This window comes from Platichthys flesus, chromosome 11 (assembly GCF_949316205.1).
Source record: "Platichthys flesus chromosome 11, fPlaFle2.1, whole genome shotgun sequence".
Lineage (NCBI taxonomy): Eukaryota > Metazoa > Chordata > Actinopteri > Pleuronectiformes > Pleuronectidae > Platichthys > Platichthys flesus.
Genome location: NC_084955.1, coordinates 16,618,746 through 16,639,956, shown reverse-complemented (window position 1 = coordinate 16,639,956; position 21,211 = coordinate 16,618,746). Strand labels below are relative to the sequence as shown.

The window sequence follows — 21,211 nt, the reverse complement described above, 5'->3', positions numbered from 1 at the left end:
TTCGTTTGAAGGCCAGAGTGGAGCTGTGAACGTCTGGAAAAGAAGGGGAAAAAAATTCTTTATGTGAGAGCATCTGGCCTCATCCGATTAGCTTACTTTCTACTTTACTAACTCTATGCTTATTGAGATGCATTTTTTTTATCAATGGAAGTCAATGGAAGACCAAATAAGTTTTTCATGACCACGTCACCTGAGCGATCCTGTGGATATACAGCAATAGACGCATGTCGCATATTGACGCAGTTATAGACTGAATGTACATGTGAGCGAGGGGTTGCAGTAGCATTAATGTTGAGTTTGATCTCCAGTGTTCCAGAGGACTATTGAGAGGGAGGAAGTGAAGATGCTCCTTGTTGGTTGGTCTCAGCCATTAATGGGTTTGTTTTGACCACAGTAGCTAAAAACAAGCATCAAATAACAGTTTCACTGATGTTAAACAGTGAAGAACGTGTCAGCTCTGTGTTGCTGCTCTGAGGGGATTGAAGAGCACCACTAAACAAGGCCATTTGCACAGATGACTTCAGGAATCGGAAGTGACAGGAAGAAAAAGGATGGAGGACTTCTTCAATTTGCCTTCTTTCCTAACAACCCTTCAGTTTTCTACGCCTCCTGTTTAACCCCCCCGATCCCTCCTTCACCATTCTCCCATCCTCACAGCGCAGACTCAGAGTAGAGAGCTCCCGATGACCCATGCGGCGGATAAGGCGTCAGCAATCGATGTAGTGACGCTGAGGACGAGGAGCTCAAATCTCCACAGCTGCGCAGGTGGATCCCCTCTGGCACCCGGCCGCTGTAGTGCCGGTTGTGTCGACTGTCACTGTGGGAGTGGTGGTGTCCGCGGTGTTGAGGGGGATGGTGAGCCTGATGGTTGGGTTGTCCTCGGCTGTTGCTCCAAGGGCTCCGCAACATCTGAAGAGGATTTTATCAGGCAAAGCTTTAGACACATGTTGGACAGCTTGATTAGGATGTTTGAAGATGTAGGAGTAATATAAATTGCTATACTTGTTCTAGGGATAGATGGTTGGCCACTCCCTCGGCTCCACCCCGCCTCTTGGGCCCCTGCCCTGTGCTCCCAGCATGCTCAGAGGAGGGAGCTAGGTTGCGTTTGGAGCGTTGCAGGAAACGAGCCACTAGAACTCGTGTCACCTGAAGGAAAAGAAAGAAGATCAGTGGTGGGGAAACTGGAATTAGACCAACTATAATCCAGCTTTTGCTAAGACGTATGTAGGAACTGTCCAATTCCGTTAACCCCTATCCTTAAAGACTTGCCTTAAGGTCTCCGAGGGAACGGTGGCAGTCTTTAGGTAAACGCAGTGGGGATGTGGGTGGAGGTTTGGCGGGGACCTGCACCCCTGTGGTTGCAGATTTTACGCTGCTTTTCAAGGGCAAAGCTGCAGCAGGAGGAAAAGAAGTGGGCGGCAGCAGACACGCCTCCGAGGACGGACCTGTGGAGTCAGAAGAAACAGGACACAGAGAAAGATTTCTGCTCTAAAGTTATGTGATAAAGAACATATGGGTATTCCTGTAAAAGGCTCATGCCGGCCATTATAAACAACCATTATAAAAGGATCAAACAACATGTTGGTCGGGTTTTACCAAAAAAAACAATACATGATAAATAACACCAAAAGAAAAAGGTACAATTCAAAAACTAACTTCAGTAAAGTAAATAAAAAACAGAGAAAAAAAGGAAACGAAAATGGAACAGCTTGTTTCACTGTCAGTATTCAACATTTTCATGTCTGTCAGACTGTAGCTGTAAGAATGCTGCATATTGGTCATTGTAGAACTATACTGAAATGACACAGTAATAAGAATAAGAGAGTTATCCTGTTTTTAATTGTTACAATGTAACATTCAATGTGACACAAAGTTCAAAAATCTTGGCTACTAAATGTATGCTACTCAAAACCGATGTAGATGTAGAGATGTGGGTTCATTCCTGATTTCTTTTCTTTGTCCAGTAAATACTCCCAGGTTTTACTGTATAATGCTTCCTTTTGGTAAGACAAGTGACGACAAACATGAATAAATCAGAGCGTATTATATGAAAATATTGTTAGAATCTAATTTATCAATCTGTAATCACATCAATGTGAATTTAGAGGCTGCGGAGGAGTTTAATAAATCACAGATTTGCACGTCTGGTCTAATAGTGTTTGATAAATGACGGTCTTTAGCTGCTGAGATATAGATCGTCAGAACAGCTTGGACGTGTTTTCTTTTGGGCTTTTCCCTCTTTAGTGCTGTAGTAAATGTGGGGAGGAAATAAAAGAGGCATTTGCATGTACAAATATTCAGATTTATAAAGCTGATTTTTTGCATTTTAGACCAATAAGACCCCTGAACCTCAGATGTTGAAGCTCTTACCCGTATCTATAGAGACTTTGCTTCCTCCAGTGCCAAAGTCAACTAGAAAGGAAGGGATAAAAGAACAGGTTATGGAAACTGTAAAACCAAAGTAACAGATGTTCCCATGCTTGTGTCTGACTCACCTGTGTCAGTGGAGGAGCCGAGCCCGGGCTCACTGTGTGACCTCACCAGGTGCGGCAGCCGTTCACTATCCCTCCTCACACTCTCTCCATCCTTCTCACTCTTCCCCGCCCTTCGCCGAAGGTACAACGGTTGACGTGGGAGGAGCTGCCCCTGCCCCTGACCTCCGGCCTGCTCGCTGGTGGCTGAGGAGGATGAAGTGAGGGGAAGAGAGGAGGTGGCAGCAGCTCCCTGTGGCAGCTGAAGTTGAATCTCTGGGTTGGAGGACTGCTGTTGAGAGGCAGAGCCCCCTATTGCTTCCAGCTGGGAACAGCTGCTGGCCAGCATGGCCTGGCGACGCAAAACTGGAGACCTGGAGGACGACACAGGAGAATTCAAAAGATTCCTGGTTGATTTTGGATTCAGGCCTTTAGATCTTATCCCAATAAAGTTGTACAATGATGAGTAAACACATTAGTGCCTTAACACGATGTCCTCACCTGTATGTGGGGGAGGCTGTGCTGGGAGAGGAGCAGGAGTTGGACCTCTCTCCTCGGAGGAAGCGTCTCGCTCTCGGTCCTCCTGCCAGAGGACTCTCCGCTGTTTGAGAAGGAGGACCACGGAAGCTGATATACTCCCCTGCGTCGCCCCCGTCTCCCCCCTCACCACCAGTGGACCTGTTTCCTCTCTCCCCCTGGTGCCTTGGCCCAGCATCCATCAGATATGAGTCCTCTGATGGAGACGAATCATCAGGGATGTCCACAATCTCCGACATCAGCAGAGATCCACTGTCCATGGACACTAATAAAAATAAAAAATGATTTTTTGAATAAAAGTTTTTATTATCAAGGCCGGAATCTATGCAGAAACATGTGATCTGAAATGTACACCACTGTGTGATGGGAAAAGTCCCTGTTCATGCAGAGTTTTCATTATTTATTTAATTAAACTTGACATAACCCCTTAAAATAAGCAACTCACCTCTAATCAAGGGATACAGTTATATTTGCTGGACTGTTTACTATCTTAAAGTCCCAACAGGCAAAACCACTGTTGGGAATTCAAATTCACCTTCTCCACTGAATGCAGTAGAAGTTCCTCTCTCTCCAGACAGCTCAGTGCCCTGAGGGTCGAACATTGTTGCCTGAACAGTCACAACAGAGAAGGGTCAGCCCTGGTCATCACACACATGTATACACACAAATCACAGATTCAAATATGCTCACCTGGCTGGCGGCTCTCTGTCCCATCACAGCTTCGTATGGAGGGGGGCAATCAGTGGGGTACAGGGGTACAGGGCTCTCCATGGAGCCATTATAGGTGATGCTAGAGGTTCATACAAAAAATGATTGCTATTACACGTCTTTTGTTATCAAGCATATTGATGTCAACCACCGAAAGTGCCTGTTCTGCTTTTGTTACCTCTGAGCGTCTGTCTCAGAGCTGCAGGTGTACTCAGGAGGATAGTAGGGAGGCGGAGGGATGGGTGGGACAAACTCCTCAAAGTCCATGATGTTGGTCAGGAAGGCGTCCTGAGGAGTGGTGCATTCTGGGTTGACTGAACGAGAGCGATGAGGAGCCAGCTGGGCGGGCAGAGTGGGAAACACAGCAAAACACAACAGATAGATTAATTTTAGGCAGTAACATTGGTTAACGGTGAAACATTAAGACTTAGGGAAACAGTATAGATGAATTGCAGAGTGCTGCTCATTGTTAAACACAAGCCAGCGTGCTGAACGTAGAATGTGCTGTGTTTTTTCTCACCAGGTGCACGAGGTCCAGGGAGAATATGTGAATACTGCAGGTCACAGTGGACAAGGTGCAGATGATGGTGGAGAGAATGCTGAGACCGCAAGCACTGAACAGGAGGTCCTGTAGACAGATATGTATCAGAGGAACCACAGACTATATCTTATTCCATGTTTTACTTATGCAATACAATCATTTGGGTTCACAGGCACATCCAACCCACCTTCAGGCGATGCCGGACTGAGTGGCAGTCAGCGTTCAGGTACAGCACCAGGGTCTCCTCCTCTGTGATGGAGCAGGACTGAGTGGGCGCACAACACACACACAGACCATTCTCCACCTACACACATTCACACACACACACACACACACAGAGGGTTGATGTGAGGTACCGAACTGCACACTACACTATTCCTGGCACGTTCCCTGTGCATCTGGCTGGAAGGGTATTTTCAGCACTTGCATGATATTGTGTACCTGGCAGGTGAGCATCGACTTGACCATCTGTGCGTTCTGACAGGAGAGCATGGAGCCGGCCAGGCTGAGGATCACACACACTGCAGACAGCAGCATGAACAGTGACACCTGTGGAGGAGCACAGAGACAAGGTGTGTGTGGAGCAGGATGTTAAAATGTGTCACAAGCAACTCCAGGTGGAAAAAGAGTGTAAATCTGCTGCTAAGAGGCCTACCCCCACATGTACTGTAGGTTATGTACATCCAAACTTGATCAATTCTAGCTGCTGGACAGAAGCTGTGAAAACCAGAAGATGAGAAATGTCCGCACACTGGCTTATGCTCCCAAACTTTTTTATTTTATCTCCCAGGTAAAGATACAGTTTAGCCAAGTATCTTGAGAAAGGCTTGTGGCCAGAATGTTACCTACAACTAAAGTTTGCGGGATCATCAACTTATGTGTGGACATTTACTACACTTTTTACATTCAGCAAGAAATATACTTTGACACCTTCTGTTTCTAAGCTCATATAAACTCTGAACCACAGCTTTTAAGCAGAGGTGGATGAAAAGTGTAAAATATTTGAATCTATGTTTTCATGACAGCTGAGAAAACTCCATCTGCTGGTGAAGATCGTGACTTATTGGAACTTTTTCATTTCATTTATTATTGAGCTTTAATGATGAATAGCTTAATAATCTGTCAAATAGAGTTAATCAAGTCCCCACAACCTGGGTGGAACGGCGTGAAACGGGGCCCTGGGGGTCTGGGCCTCCCTGGGACTCTTTGCTCTCCAAGACTTGAATTCTCATGTTATCAGATAGAGAGATACATACCACCAGTGTCAACGGTCTCCTCCATGAGATTATTCCAACTATTCCTGAGGCCACCACCTGGAAACAGACAGCACATGTAAGATATCACAGGTATGGATCTATCGTTTCATTGTTAATGCTGCATGTTGTTGTCAGATTGACACTTACAAAGAAACCAGCCCAAAACGGACAGGACTGTCTCACTCGGGCTGAGGAGGTGAAGGCCATGCTGGTGAAGGAGAAGGCCAGGACCATGGCCCCTAGGCCCAGGTGGCACAGTCCCAGGTAGAGGAGCAGCCGTGCGCCACCGGGCCCCCGACCCGACATGCCCCTACGGCTGTCCGACCACCCCCGAGACCCCGAGGCCGAGGCCACGCTGCTGGAGTCTGATGGCGAGGGCATGATCGGCTCATCCGTGGGTGGAGGAGGACGACAGAGGGCTACAAGCTTCACTGTGGTTTCGTAAGACAAAGTTCAGTCTAGTAGAGGGAGAGGTATAAATGCTGGCTTCAGGGCTCCACTCTGTCACGATTATGCACCAAGCTCTCCACTGGCAGGTGCCATAGGTGCTGCGCAATGCCCCATGGTGTGGGCACTACAGTCCAGTCACTGAGTCCAAGAACTCTGTCAGCAGAAAGTTGAGAAAGGAGCAGCCGCTACACACTTGCAGCCACCTTACTCGCCTCACCTGACGTTTCAGCCGTGATGCTAAGGTTGCTCGAGTCAATACAGTGTCTCTTTCACCTCATGCAGCTCACAGGCCGTTACAGCCCACAGCCTATATCCACTGTACACACTTTATCGTCCTCCTACTCAGTCTCTCTCTGATTATATCACAATCACATACAACAGGGTTTCTTTCTTTCTTTCTTCTTTGCACTCTTCACATTATTGTTTCACTCATTTGCTTTTCTGCTGCTCCCTCCGCTCTCCATCTTCTACCTTCCACCTCTCCCCTCCTCTCGCCAGTGGCATTGCGGTAACTGGAGACCCGAGCAGGCCGCAAATTCTGAAGCATCCCACAGAAAAACAGCTGATCGCTCGCTGTTTGCACCCCCCAGCGGCGATGACAGGAGCCGGGCCACTCCGTGTGACCACTCAGGATGAAAAGAAGAAGAAAAAAAAAATCCGATCATGTGCTCTCCAACCCTCCTGCAATCCTACTGCTAGGACCTCGTCCTGTCAGCGACGAGAAGACACGGTGTGGAGAAGCAAAGCTCCGGCATCACATCCGAGAGAGATCACCTCGATATGAACAGGAAATAAATAGCCCCCATCGATTTTCAAACTGCACCAAAAATAGCTGCCTCTCCGGGATGAATCGTTCCCCCGCAGGCTTCGATCTCTTGACAACTCCAGCTCGTTTTTTTTTTTTTTTTTTTTTTTTTTGCGGTGGTCCACACGCACCTAGACCCCCACCACCCCCACCACCATCACCATGTGCCCCCTCCTCCTATTCCGCCTCGTTCCTCCCTGCAGTCACGCGGGCATCCCTTGTGTTAGTGTGTGCGGACGTTTACCTCACTGCCTCCCACCAGACGTCACAGGAACATAACAACATGGCCTGTTTCCAACCTATTGCCCGGCTCTCATGTTTAAATTGAAATCGTTCCAGCTTTATTTCCCTCCTCTTCTTCTCGCCTCTCCTCGGCTCCTCGGCTCTGACACTGCGAGAGGAAATGAATCGTGTTTGCAAACCTGCCCGATGCGTGATGACAAGGCACGCAGAGAACGTGCAGGCCGCTCGGAGATGCGGCAGAGCGCGTGCACACACCGTCTGTGGTGCTGATGCTGCGAGGGAGGGGCGGTTGCCTAGCGACACACTCCACCTCGGGATCCCGCTGCTGCAGCAACGAGAGGAGACAGTGTCGGTGCAGCTCGAGGCCGCGGCACCGGGAGGAGAGTGGTTAAACAGAAGGTAACGTGGGGTCCTGAAGTGGGAACGAGTGTCCCTGAGGGTGCCTGAAATCCCACGATATCAACACCAAGGACTGCATAGGTCAACACACATACTACATAGAACCACTCTTCATTAAGGCGCTATTGGCTGAAGTGCTGTAACTATTTGTCTCTGTTAGAGCTCAATACATAATTTATATGCAGTTAAGGAGAACACGTTTTAGAAAGGCAGGTTATGGAAAAAACTCTCTTCAAGCATCTACATGCTGCCACCTTCATGAAATCATTTGTACTTAAATCGAATATTAAAAGCAGATATCAAAGTGAGAAAGTAATGCACCAGAGTGTCATCCATCAATCAATCAAGTTTTATTTGCATAGCTCATATTCACAAATCACAAATTGTCTCAGAGGGCTCAACACAGAAACTGAAACTGGGGTTTGACTGCACAGGGGTGGAGCTTGACAGCTGAGGGCTCTGGCTCCTATTCTACTTTTAGACACTTCGGGGACCACAAGTAAGCCTGAACTCTGGGAGCGCAGTGCTCTAGTGGGATGACATGGTATGTGAGTTGTGAGGGTGTAACAAAGATAATAATGATGAGCAAAATGTTTGGACTCAAAGCAAAGCTTACTTCATCCTTATGCAAAATGTATGTGCATGGCTCCATCCTTCATCTTTTATACATATGTTTGCACGTATTCCAGTTGTCAAGTTTGATTTTCCATATTGTAAATTTTCTTTTGTAACCTATGTCTACTTAGACTAACAGCCCCACAAGACCTTTGAGGTACATTTGTGACGTTATGTTATGGGAATAAAGTCTTCTTCACTTGACCCCATATAATAAAACCGTGATTATATTATTGTGTCAACATACAGATTCAAAATACAACATACTCATACATTTACAGTTTCAAATTTTTATTCAGCAAGTGGAACATCTGTAAACCTCGTACAGAGTTTTGTGGCAGAACTAAAAAGAAACAAAATGTGACAGAAACTTGTAACAGGAAACTCAGTGTGTCTGTGCAGGATAAAAAGAGACTGTCAGGATCAGATGAGCTGCAGCCATCACACTTCTCTGAAAGCCGCCTGAGCAGAGAGACACATCACGTCAGATGAAGCTAATGTGTGGGTTGCGTTTGGTCAGAGATTTACCAGGCACTTCAAGTAAAAGGCAAGATCCACTAAATCAATAGAAAATGAGGGACACGGGAGCGCTGCTGCTTCCCGGGCTCTTACATCCTGTCCATCCACTTGCTTTATCCATCATTCTTTTATCTCACGCATCCTCTCATATTGCACTTATCACTGTTCCCATCTACCGCATACTCGATTCCATGCATCCGTTCAAATTAAGCCAGTTTACCAGCAGTGTTTGTTTCAGTTTCACCGAACAGCCAACATCAACTTGTTCATTTAATTAATACAAAGAGCATCTTCTCAATTCGTCATTTAGGATATAACGAGAAGATTTCCACGTTATGGAGTCATCTTGTTCTTCTTGTGCTGTAGATTCTGTGGAATTCATTATATTGCTGTGAACTATTGAACCTCATCACATAGAGATACACATAAAGTAAGGAAATGTAAATATAAATCAAATTTGGTTAAAGACGTCTCAGGAGTGTGTCTATGTGCCGCAAAAAATGCAGAGAAATCGAATGTGTGTCTTTCATGTGGCACTGCGGGAAAGGGAAGTCTACGTCTCTTTGCTGTTGAAATATTGACCAAATCAATGAATTGGAAGCAGTGAAGACACAAATAGAAGTGCGTTGCCAAATGCCTTTTATAACTTATGTTCAATTGTCTTATCCAACTGATTTCCAGCCAACAGAATCACTGACACGCCCGTCACCTCGTGAAATCTGGATTTTCAAAAGGTTAACAGAAATTAGTTTTAGGGTAAAAGGGCCTTTTGTGTGCACTTCATGTATATAAATCCACACAAACTCTTCCTGTGCCACAAACTACTACTGTATGTGTTCACTCAAAAGAAATGACTGAAATGGTTCCAATAAGCCGAGGTGTGAATTGTTTTTTACAAGGCTACCAAGTCCAGAAAATATATATTTTTAAAACAGAGCTGAAGTCCATTCAAGACATAAGACGGTGCTGCTGCTGATCAGCCAGAGTAATACAAAGTGGAAATGAAAAATGTAGAACGGTATTAAAGGTGTTTTCTGAGTTTCTATCTGGGTCATCCAAGACTCCACCAACTCTTCATGACATCAAGGCTATCACAGAGGATGTAGCAGCAGAGAATATGTCCAATTTAAAACACAGGCACTTTCTCTGACGAGGAATCCATAAATTATTTTTTGCTTTAAAATTCACTTGCGTGTATTTTGACATTAAACCCACCAGATGGAGACAAAAACCACGTTGTACTGTTTGTCCCCGATGAATACTGAGGTGTTCTTAAATTCGTATTGGGTGTTTCTTCTGTGTGCTCGCCAGTGTCCTGTCTAGAGAAGAGCACAATTGGAGGATTTCTTCGCTGCGCTGCTGGTGATTTTCACCTCTCGACCTGTGGGGCCCTGCAGCACAAAGAACAGACACAACAGACATGTGCATTACAACATCTGTCTGTAGTGCCTTGTTCATGGAGAAGCACATGCTCCAGTGTTATATGTTATGGCGAGTCTCTTCTATCTTACTGGTTTCTTGTTGGATTTCTGTAGTATGTCGCTTGCAAAAGCCAGGAAAGACTAAAGGAAACACAGAAAGATAACAAGAGTGAGAGGTGAGGTTAAGGTCAGTTCTGCATCATGGATCATAATAAAAAACTGCTTAAGGTCAAAGTTTACTGAGGTGTGTGTGAGGAAACTGCGTGTTTTATTCTGGCTCACCTCATCGACGTTAATGCTGGACTTTGCACTGGTCTCAAAGAACCTGATGCCGTGATCCTTAGCCAGCTGTTGACGACACAAGGCTTCATGGTTACAGTGGGTCCGGATGTGGGCAATAATCCCTTCCTGCTTCTTATCTACAGTAACTCATTAAAATCTTATATCACACTCAGCCCCCTCTTCAAACAATCACTCCTTGTTAAAGTTAGAAGACACTCTTTCTTTCTTTTACCTCTCTCTACATGACTTTCATTTTCATAATGCATTTTAGTTTAGCTTGATAGGACAACGACTCTTATTATTTATAAATCTATCCACTATTCCCTGAGGGACGATTTAACACTGACTCCAAATGACACTTCTCCAAATTCTAAACCATATAACACATGAGCTTCAATTAAATTCCTCTCGGGGTCATCTCACCTTCTCTCCCGTCTCTTTGGTCACCTTCCGCTTTGCCTCAATGTCGCACTTATTTCCTAGCAACATCCGACTGACCCCGGCTGATGCGTTCTGGGAAATAGGGAACGCAATTAATTGATTGGTTTACAAAGAGTTTGGGTTGACGGAGGTTGGCAGACACAGATAAAGAGATTAAAGAAATCCGAACATGAGTTGAGTGAAGAACCACGAGGATCTGCACTCCAGAGGCCTTAACAGCAGCTGAAGATAAAATGATTAGATAAGAATGAAGGTAGAGAATCTTTCATAAGGGCACTGACTGTGGGTCTGACTTCCTACTAAAAAGCAATGGTTGATTTAATGAGTTTGTGTAAGGGTACTTGACAAAGCAGTGCGTAAACAGACGCATGTAATACTAAATAGGCTACATCAAATATTCGAAAACCATATTTAAAAAGAGAAGGTAAACCCTCTAACATAAAAGCGATGGAGATTTATTGCATTCATTTGAAGTGAATAAAAGGATAAAAGGTTGAACTCTTCCTTTAAGGTCACCAGTTGTGCGACGGCCACTGGTGACTAAAGGCCTGTACTGGTGACTAACACGAACCCAACTGACTGCGCACTATTTTTAAGTCCGAGGGGGAAGCAGCCTCACCTGCGTGATGCTCTTCATCCAGTTCTGAATGTTCTCGAAGGACTTCTCGTCCGTGATGTCGTACACCAGGATGATGCCCTGACACAGAGGGGAGAGTCAGTCAAAAGGTACAGAGCGAGAACAAAGGGCCAGTGATGTCAGCCCCGACTTTTCCAGGCTGCTTGTGCAGCAGGCGTCTCACCATGGCTCCTCTGTAGTAGGCTGTCGTAATGGTCTTGAACCTCTCCTGCCCTGCTGTGTCCCTATAAAGCACACACACACACTTTATACAAACAGTGAGACACAGAGTTGTAGCTGAAGGCAGAGTGGTGCCTTTACTGTGTATTGTACATCTAATACATATGGCTGTACCACCGCACACACATGCCATGCAGTGAGGGTGTGACGGACAATAACCCACTGTCACAAAGTCCTGATTTGGAGAACGAGGGAGGTTCCTCTTTCCTCTCCGGAAAAATTAAGTTTGGGTCAGTTAGAGAAACGAGGAACACAACTCAACGTGTCAGCTCTTACCAGACTTGTAGTTTCACTTTCTTCCCGTCCACTTCGATGGTTTTCACTTTGAAGTCAATGCCTGGGAGATAACAAGGGGACGGGAGAGGGTGCAGACAGGAGGACAGGGCAGAGAATGAGTTAAATACCTCAGATATGAACTGAAAACACACACACCCAGACAAACACACACGCACACACACACACTGCATAATATAGGTCACCCTCACTCGGGTGGGGAGGGTTTCATGGTTGATTTTGCCCCATGGGTGCCCATGAAGGAAAGATGTTGCTCCCAGGGCTGCAGGACACACTGTCTGTGAGTCCTGCTTTCTTCTTCCTGCTGGACAGATAGACAGCTAGGGGGCAAGGGAGAGAGGGAGGGGGGGATGTCCCGTGCAGCAAAAAAGACTGTGCATGCCAGAGAGCCAGCTATTCTTCAGGGAGCATAGAGATGGCAAAACGAGATAGGAATGAGGGTGGGTGGACCTTCTGAGAGCAGAAAGGAATGAGATGTGAGATCAGGGGAAGAGGGGGAGAGGGGTCAGGGAACACACATTCAACAGGGTGGAGAAGCAAACAAAAACAGATGAGGGACGAAATAGAAGAGAAACGACGGAGAGCTCAGACTAGTTGAGACATGACAACTGTGAGAAACCAGTTGGATCAGGAGCTCGAACCAGGGGAAGAATGAGACCTCAGCAAACACCGTCTCGACTGTTGAAGTTCGAGGGGAAGCGTCAGCTGGTGATGTCACACAGGTTAATCACACAGGTCAACGGGCAGAGATCACACGTACCGATGGTGGAGATGTACGTGGAGTTGAAATTGTCCTCAGCGAAGCGGATGATCAGACATGTTTTCCCCACGCCGCTGTCCCCGATGAGCAACAATTTGTAGAGGAAATCGTACTTTTTCGCCATGACTCAGTTTGAGAAGAGGAGTTTAAATCGCCACTTGTTTTCCTTTGAGTTGTTGTTTCCAAATGTTGCCGTAGAGAGCGGATTCCTCTTCTCCTTTTTTTTTCTCTCACTCCCAGATTTGTCACCGGTAAATTCCGACCCCCCCTCTCTGCGTCTGTCTGCTGGAGAGCGAAACAAACTCCATCCAAAGTTGAGCAATCTACCGCAGATCAGGGCCTCATCGTCCTCGGATCAGCACCAGACTCGTTTCACGGCGACCACACACTCACTTGGTCTCCATTTGTGAAAACACACCGGGGTGGCGACGTGAGTTTTTTTCAGCCTCCAACTTTTTCTCTCGGCACAGATCCCGGATCCGCACGGGAGGCTACGTAGTGAGGGAGTGCTTCGTGGGAGTTTTAATGGCCCAGCCCCTCCGCTTCAACACTAGGTGGCGCTGTTTGATCGGAGAAATAACGGTTTTATTAAACATCACAGGGAAGAGAAACCACTGATGCAGCTTTTCTGGTGTAAAAGTTGATGATCGCCACAGAAACAAAAGGTTAAAGCTGCTGTCTTTACGGGAAACTTTAATTAAAAGTGAGTTGTGAGGTTATTTGTCGTTATTAAAATATATAATCATAATAAATAATAATAATTTCCATGATTTCACGCTCTGCTAATAGAAAATGATCTTAGCATGAACATCATGAGCATTTAGCTTGATGCTGTCAGACTCTACAACACCAAACCGAAATGAACAATAAAATACTCAACTGGTCATGTCACTCATATAAAAGTGTTTGTTCTACTTGCTTGGGCAATCATCCAGTGCCACTACACTTTAGTTTATAACATTTCTATAAAAACCACTCCTGTGAAAGCTTCATATAATGCTCATACTAAGAACTTTCATTATTCATTTTTTTATTTATTTTTTAGTGTCTTGTCTGCCTCATTTTGACATGCCTGTGTGGATCAATAAAGTTGTATCTCATCTTATCTGTGCTGAATAGGACACCCAAAGTGACAGGTGATGTCATAATCATCAGCCAATTAACTCTTACTAAGAGACCTACAACACACACACGAGTTTATTGTTTATTGTGCATTGTTCTTTCACAAAAGATATAAAATTAAAGTAAGCACAAAATATAATTTGTGTAATTTATTTTACATTTTCAATTATAGGGGAGGCATCAACCAGATGACCCCAGAATTAACCACTGCATATATATTTTATATCACTCGTGTAGTAATATGTAGTGTTTCATATACATTAAAGACGTTTTGTATTTGTTAATTAAAAAACATGTAAATGTCTCTCAGTAGTAGAGTTCCTATAAACAATTGAAACACAAAAGTCTGGCTTCAGAACACAGGAAACAGGAAGTAAAGAAAAGTCATCGGTAAATATAAATACATATAATAATAAACTGTCACAATATCAAGCTGATACATGATAATAATAAAAAGAACAAGTTTCAATAATAGTAATTACAAATAAGAAAAAAAATATATATATTTTATCTTCTTTCTCCCGGGTTTTCAGTCCTCCAACAGTTTCCGCTTCGTCACTGAGAAGTTCTTTCTGTACTTCCGGTGAGCGTCCACATCGCAGCAGTCATGCCTGTGAGTATCCCCACGTGTTTCTATGTCGTTTTCAGACCTTATTAGGTGATTTTGACGGAGATAAGTTAGTGTGATAGTAAAGTGTGTAATTTTGTGTTGATGTAGTGTTGATGGAAGTATAGAAATATAAAGATGTGAAGACTTACAGACTAAAAATGGCGAAGCACGTGCAGAGCCCACGAGGCTCCCCGGGTGCTCGCTCAGCACCGGACTTAAAACCGACCAAAAGGAATTTAATACCGACATTAACGTTGTTTTAAGTGACACCTGCCTTTGTGTTAAGGTTAGCGAGGAACGTCTTGTCCGGTTATTCAGTTTGAGCGATTGTTTCCGCGTTTCTCCTTCTTCACATTGGCCATTTTGTTTTTTTGACGTGAAAGTCAACTTTCAAAAATCTCATTTTATCCTTCGATCTCTGTGATTGCACTTAAATATATTGGCCTTCTAATTTTATCATTCGCATTCCTGTAATCTTGCTTTTGGGTCTCTTACTTTGACTTTAAATCTCAATTATAATTCATTATATGAAGATGTAAGAGTTATTTTGTGCTCCTGAATGAGGGTTGTGCCTTTTTATTTTCTTCTTTGAACTGAGAATAAACAAAACATGTTGCAAATCAACCATTACACAAGCATAAGATCTATTTATAATATAATTTCGTTAATTCTAAAGGAGAAATTACTCGTACATTTGTTAAGAGACACTAATAGAAAATTCCCTTCATATTCCTCTTAACATGCTACAGAGCAACCTGAAATGGTTAAATCCACGAGAGCTATTAACGTTGCGTTTGCATGAAAATGGAGGACACTGGGAGGACAATCGGGACACAAATGCATTTGAGAAGCATTCTGTGGACATAGTTTGGTTAGTCTTCACTATTTCCAAAACCCATTTTTGAGAACATCTAACCTCGGACATACACACACACATTTTTATCTTTGCCTTTGTATTGCCCTCTCATTGTGCTCTTCATGAACAGGGTTACTAAAAAGGCGTACAGCAACTCTTGTGGTTGTGACAGACATTCATCAACACTGATCTATTTCTACACGATCGACCACAAGCACAAATAAAAACACAAACTCGCGTCGTCCGACTTCTCGAACCCAGTGTGTCAGGTGATAGTTTCAGGCTATCAACGAGATTTACACTTTGATAATTCTTTGATAACCAACCGGTCATGTGTGATTTCCTTTCAGCTCGCAGAAGATCTCTTGAACCCCAGTCCCGAGTTGGAGAAGAGGAGACACAAGAAGAAACGTCTTGTGCAGAGTCCTAATTCATATTTTATGGATGTCAAATGTCCAGGTCAGTTTGTTTCCATGACATAATAGTCGTACAACAATGTCAGACCATAGTGGTCCTCAGTGATTAGTGGTCATCTTATCTTAGTATATACAACACATTTACCTCAGACATAATCAGGTCGTCTTCAAGTCTTTTTTAGAGTAGAGCAAGGTTTTTCCTCAATTGTCCTGATGACAGCATGAAGGCCTCTGCTGCCACAGCCAGACCTAGTTTCTCATTGACTACGTTCACATGGAAACAATAATCTGACTCTTGACCCTATTCTGAAGGAGACATGACTCTGACTATGGTTGATAGAAAAGTACCTTCATATTCCTGTTAACATGTTACAGAGCAAGCTAAAAAGGTTTAATCCACGATTTTCTCTAAAATTGCCAAAGTCTCGACTCTTCATTATTTACACTCAAACCCAGGACGTGTATCGTCAAGGATTTTTGCAAATGCTTTGTCAATGTCGCAAGGAACTCAATAAGACGAATGATAATAAGACTAATAAATGACGACGTGTCTTATTCAGACTATGGGTTAATATCAGATTATTGGTATCCGTGTAAATGCGTCTATTGTTTAAGATCTTGCAAATTGTCTTACACCCATCGACCTTTTGGAGAAAACAAACTTTTTTGCGTCAGTGCTTTAGTTTTCACCACGGAGTGACCTTGAACACATCCCTTGATTGTGTTTGTAGAAACATTTAGCAGCCGAAGCAAAATGAAGAGTCCTTGAGTTCACAGTTTTTAAATCACATTTGAATCCAAATTCAGGTCACATGTTCTAGGTTATATAAAGGTTTAAAAATCTGCAGTATTATAAAAGGGTTGAATAATTTCCGTTGACAAACTCAAGACTAAGCTTGATTTGCTGCATCGTTCAACTGGAAGACCTCATTTAAATCTAGTTTAAAGATATAAATCCTCATTGTCCTTGGTGCGTTGCCTTTATGTGTTGCCCTTTCATTATTCCCGTAGTGATCGGGGTGTCAAACAAGGCATACAGTGACACTTGTGGTTGTATGTGAAGTGAGCTTCCAGTGACTCCTTTAAACAAACAGCTGCAAGGACACTGAGTACATTCAGTTTGTTTGATTATGTAACAGGTCTGAAGAGTTGGGCTGCTTTTCTTTCTTTCTTCTATAGCAGCTTCGGGGCCTCAGTTAATCATTTGAGTGTTGATTTGCTGTTTGCAGGCTGCTACAAGATCACCACGGTGTTCAGCCACGCTCAGACTGTGGTGCTGTGCGTCGGCTGCTCCACGGTCCTCTGCCAGCCCACGGGAGGGAAAGCTCGTCTGACAGAAGGTACGGGGACACTGCTAAATCACATGCATCGTTAATGTACACGTGACAATGAAAAACAGTTTCAGGGCTATCACCTTTCGCTCCAACGTTCATTGGAACGTGGCAGGGAAAGTTAATATTCAACCTGTGATGGCCTGTTGATTAAATTATAATCTTCAGAAGCAGTTTGCCTTGTAATCCAGCAGAGGGCACTCACTGTTTGCGTGACCTAGTGCATGCCCTCTTGACCTATCAGTGAAGAGAGCTGTTAATGTCACGTTGTTTCCGCACGGAAATGGAGGACACTGTGGACAGTCAGGACACATGCATTTGAGAAGCAGTCTGTGGACATAGTTTGTTTTCTAATCTTATACCGTGCAACTAACTTAGTCTAAAGCATTTCCAAAACACATTTCGTATGTAGAATATCAGAACCTCGAACAAACACACACGCACGCTTGTATCTTCGCCTTTGTATTGCCCTCTCATTGTGCTATCATGAACAGGGTTACTAAAAAGGCGTACAGCAACTCTTGTGGTTGTGACAGAAATTCATCATCACTGATCCATTTCTACACGATCGACCATAAGCACAAATCAAACACAACCTCAAGTCGTCCAACTTCTCCGACCGAAAGCTCCATGAGTTTTATCAGCCTTACCTGTTAGATCCAGTTTAAAAAGCCTCACTGCTTATCTGACTGCCTGTGAACTGTTAATCACCATCAAGTCTCCTGAAATATACATCTGACAACACACACTCTGAATTACAACTTTATTAGGGACACGTCTACCAACCAAATCCACCACATCTATGTATGTAGAACACAAATCTCACTAACGAAAAAAGTCGAGGTCCACTCCTGATAATTTCAGTTCTTTTAGTTGCATCTAATGAGCTTAACAGTTTTAGAGAAGTGGTTATTCATCTTTAAAGCAAAATAACAGCAACTGAAAGTTTTAAGTCAGCTTTATTTTCTGTTCACAACAAGACATTTGAGCCTCGTGAAATTCTATTGAGCGTTTTCGCCATGTTCAGACTTTTATGATTAATCAGCGTCTTGATTCTTCCCCTCAGGCTGTTCATTCAGGAGGAAACAGCACTAGTCGGATACCATTGAGGAGGAGTATGATGAAAACTTGCTGGACTTCAAGTATCACTGCCACGGAGCTGATGCAGCAATCAGGGAATGCAGAGCGGGAATACAAATCATTTCTATTGAGAGAAATGTCTGGTCTTGTTTTGACCACATTACTACCACACATCCATTAAATCTTACCGCTTAATAAATTTAGGGTTGGTGATTTTTTTGGGATAAAATAATCCTGCACGTTTGTCATCCATTTTTTTTGTATTTATCTCTTGATGGCTCTTAAATTGTCTGGTGAAGATCAGGCCTCAAAGCTTCACTCTGCACAGCTGAATATCTGTGTGTTGGAGCTGGTAACAAATCCAGACACTCACACATTCATATACCAGGTTATCGCCCCAGTGAAGTGAGCACTTCAGATAAAGAATGTTTTTTTTATCAGTGCCTGCTTCAAGGTCAGTGGTGAGGGTTCAGTGCAGGGCGTCCGGCTCTCGGTCTGATCGAGGGTGGATTCAGGGAAAGGCAGCGCTGGCACTTCCTGTTTTTCCTGCTGCTTGTAAAACAGGGATGTGACACTACATGACATCACAATGAACATCTATCATGGTTCTGAATTTCCATGTGCTTGTGAGCCTCCTGTGAAAATGATAACGCAGAATAACTTCTGGTGGAGTTTGGGGGGAAAAGTGGGAGTGGGAACATGTAGAGGAATCACACTAGTTTAAAGATTTGTGACCCACAGTTTTTACCTTCAGCTTTTGTGAGGTTATGAGCTTGTTCGCTCTCTGATAGCAATGAGTTGTAAACTGAATAAAGATGAATCGGAGGAGGTAATGATTCAATGACAACTTTCTTGTTGCTATAGTGATTTTGTGTTTTTGCGTACATATTTGACACAGCTTGCAAATAAAATAATGGGAAACTGATCCATTTCTAAATTGCCTCCTGGTAACTGAGTGATGCAGACATAAAGTTTTAAAGGAATACAAGTTTGAGTATTTTACTAAGTCACCACATTGTACATTTAAATCTTATTTACACAGCAGATATAGTGAATATTTATTTTCCCTTATGTTTATCTGTACAATAAACCACATAAAGTAAAAATACAACACCCTTTAATATCGTGCAGGGTTTACATACATTCAGCTTGTACTCACAAAAATAATGTATTGTTTCTAACTAATTATGTTCAGGTAAAACCTAAACATTTGTTTTGCATTGTATTCATGGTTCCCAGAGCTAACCACTGAACCTCGCAGGACTAAATAGACCGTATTTCTATAACCCTTTTCCAGTCTTATTGACCACTCAAAGCGCTTTACAGTACAAGCTACATTCATACAGTGCAGCAGCTTTGGAGGTTTGCACAGATAGGTTTGACTTCTAAAGAGACTTTGGTGTCAAGCAGAGTAGTCAGGAAGTTGATAAATTAGTGTATAGACGCAAATGTATGTGAATTCACAGAATCACACACATACACTGCACACACCCCTCGGTGAGTGAGGGTCACTTTGATGGATGCTACTCTTGAATGGCCGTGAGCGTTTAAAGCCTGGTCAACTGGTAGAACAATCAGTCATGTCACTTCTTCACAGCTTGAAATAAATCATCGCTGGCTCTATGATCATGTCCTGCATTAATTATTCTGACCATGTGGTTTAAATAGACGTGCTGTGAGTGTGTGTGTGTGTCGGCACCATGGGAGAAAGAACACTTGCAAAGGAAAGACAGGAGTCACTGTGAATAATTAGAGGCAGTTAAACTGCACCTCCTGTTGGTCAAACTCTCTTTTAACTGCAGCTGTACACCCCCGACTGCAAGACACTGAATTAGATAAGGAGCACAGTTGAGTGCAAAATCTCCATAAGGCCAAGTAATGCTCTCGTCAAACCACATCTAAATTCTCTAGATCCATATCTGTATTTGGATCCGAAGAAAAATACACATTGCAAAATATCAGTCCTCTAAACCTAACAGATTTTTTTTTTAGAATCATGAATTACTGTCGGAGAAATCAATCCCTGACCCATACTGCATCCTTCCAACAAGTGTCATGGTTATCCATCCAGTTGTTTTCATGTAACACTGCTGAATGAAAAAACTATAACCTCCTGGAGGTAATGAGTGGGTAAAGCTTACTGAATCATTTTCTGACGCAGTTGTTCTTGGTGGGAAACTCATTAAAGTGCCAAAATATTTGTTCAGCTACTTTAGGAAGGCAGTGAACGAAGTGATTGGAGGAAATGAGCTGAGGGGAGAAAACAGTGTGGCAGAGACGATGTAAACACCGGCTGCTGGAGGCGCAGAGCGGGGTTGAGCACACAGCTTTGGGTTGGCTAATTGAAGACTAGCTCCTAATGGAGGAGACGGATAATGTGTTAGGACTCCTCTCAGTAGTTTGCTCAGAGGACGAGCCTGAGAATGTGTAAATATTTCACCATCAGCCAGATGCCACTCAGTTATTTTGGAAATCGGGTTCTGTGCATGTTTACACGCAGGTGGTAAATGGATGATTCTCCCTGTCAGAAAATGTCTGCAGTAAGAAAAAGCATTTGATGAGTTAGCAGATCGGAATGCTTGGGTTTTATCAATATATAAAGGATCTGTTTTGAATGTACTTAGGCACAATACTGGCAATAGCTGCAAATATGTGCTGAAGTGCATAATACAGGGCTGAGAGAAATGTTCCAAGGTCACTTTACCTCCATCCATTCATTCATCCGTCCATTCTATTTGCTCTTCATTGTCTGTTCACAAAAAAAACACCCACTCACACACACCCACACACACAATCCAAAATAAAGAATCTGTTTTTCAACGTCAGATTTTTCTACGAGAGACTCAAACGCATATTTGCACATTGCGACTCTCTGTGTAATCATGCTTCCTTATTTATTAATCGTAGTAAGGACAATCATTGGCATAATGCATGATCCCTAACCTTAACCATCACAACTAATGGCCTGACTCAGCTAGCCCGTGCCCCATAGCACTCATTCAGAGAGCTTCCTTTCAAGCCCTATCTAACCTAACCCTAACCCAAACTTAATTCTGACCCTAAAAGCAATTATTAAGTTGCAAACAGCTTCTTAAAAAAAGTCAGGACTGACCAAAATATCCTCACTTGACCATAATGTCCTCACTCTGCAAGGCCTATGGTCAAACTGGTCCTCACAAAGATATCTGTACAAGTAAC

The 21,211-nt window shown here is 43.6% G+C and overlaps 3 protein-coding genes and 1 non-coding gene across 4 annotated transcripts; 2 read left to right on the top strand and 2 right to left on the bottom strand.

Moving 5' to 3' along the window:
* Positions 1–218: 218 nt before the first annotated feature.
* On the bottom strand, positions 219–6,823 carry fam189b (family with sequence similarity 189 member B). The gene is made up of 14 exons (XM_062398444.1): positions 5,661–6,823; positions 5,514–5,570; positions 4,699–4,806; positions 4,445–4,561; positions 4,237–4,344; positions 3,895–4,055; positions 3,699–3,798; positions 3,544–3,616; positions 2,973–3,273; positions 2,496–2,845; positions 2,371–2,412; positions 1,270–1,445; positions 1,003–1,146; positions 219–909 (listed from the first exon to the last, which is right to left on the bottom strand). Exons 1-14 carry the CDS (start codon positions 5,892–5,894, stop codon positions 652–654), a joined length of 2,229 nt encoding a protein of 742 aa, XP_062254428.1. The 5' UTR covers positions 5,895–6,823; the 3' UTR covers positions 219–651.
* Positions 6,824–8,299: 1,476 nt separating this feature from the next.
* On the bottom strand, positions 8,300–13,111 carry rab13 (RAB13, member RAS oncogene family). The gene is made up of 8 exons (XM_062399658.1): positions 12,599–13,111; positions 11,821–11,881; positions 11,489–11,549; positions 11,308–11,385; positions 10,671–10,760; positions 10,248–10,313; positions 10,056–10,106; positions 8,300–9,935 (listed from the first exon to the last, which is right to left on the bottom strand). The coding sequence occupies exons 1-8, from the start codon at positions 12,720–12,722 to the stop codon at positions 9,864–9,866; spliced, it is 603 nt and encodes a 200-aa protein (XP_062255642.1). The 5' UTR covers positions 12,723–13,111; the 3' UTR covers positions 8,300–9,863.
* Positions 13,112–14,213: 1,102 nt separating this feature from the next.
* Positions 14,214–18,938, top strand: rps27.2 (ribosomal protein S27, isoform 2). The gene is made up of 4 exons (XM_062399223.1): positions 14,214–14,333; positions 15,537–15,645; positions 16,832–16,942; positions 18,000–18,938. Exons 1-4 carry the CDS (start codon positions 14,328–14,330, stop codon positions 18,026–18,028), a joined length of 255 nt encoding a protein of 84 aa, XP_062255207.1. The 5' UTR covers positions 14,214–14,327; the 3' UTR covers positions 18,029–18,938.
* Positions 16,579–16,710, top strand: LOC133965649 (small nucleolar RNA SNORA13). Its single transcript, XR_009923892.1, has one exon. It is a non-coding gene; the product is annotated as a small nucleolar RNA SNORA13 (small nucleolar RNA).
* Positions 18,939–21,211: the final 2,273 nt, after the last annotated feature.

Bases quoted from the DNA above. Each gene is read 5' to 3' on its own strand.
- fam189b (XM_062398444.1), bottom strand. From the start codon at position 5,894: ATGCCCTCGCCATCAGACTCCAGCAGCGTGGCCTCGGCCTCGGGGTCT. The intron at 3,274-3,543 runs GTGAATTTGAAT...TATTTTTATTAG, and splicing joins TACTGCATTCAGTGGAGAAG to TGTCCATGGACAGTGGATCT. The intron at 1,147-1,269 runs GCAAGTCTTTAA...CTTTTCCTTCAG, and splicing joins GTTCCCTCGGAGACCTTAAG to GTGACACGAGTTCTAGTGGC.
- rab13 (XM_062399658.1), bottom strand. From the start codon at position 12,722: ATGGCGAAAAAGTACGATTTCCTCTACAAATTGTTGCTCATCGGGGAC. The intron at 11,882-12,598 runs GTACGTGTGATC...GTTATCTCCCAG, and splicing joins CACGTACATCTCCACCATCG to GCATTGACTTCAAAGTGAAA. The intron at 11,550-11,820 runs GTAAGAGCTGAC...TGTGCTTTATAG, and splicing joins AAAGTGAAACTACAAGTCTG to GGACACAGCAGGGCAGGAGA.
- rps27.2 (XM_062399223.1), top strand. The intron at 15,646-16,831 runs GTCAGTTTGTTT...TGCTGTTTGCAG, and splicing joins TATGGATGTCAAATGTCCAG to GCTGCTACAAGATCACCACG. The intron at 16,943-17,999 runs GTACGGGGACAC...TCTTCCCCTCAG, and splicing joins GAAAGCTCGTCTGACAGAAG to GCTGTTCATTCAGGAGGAAA.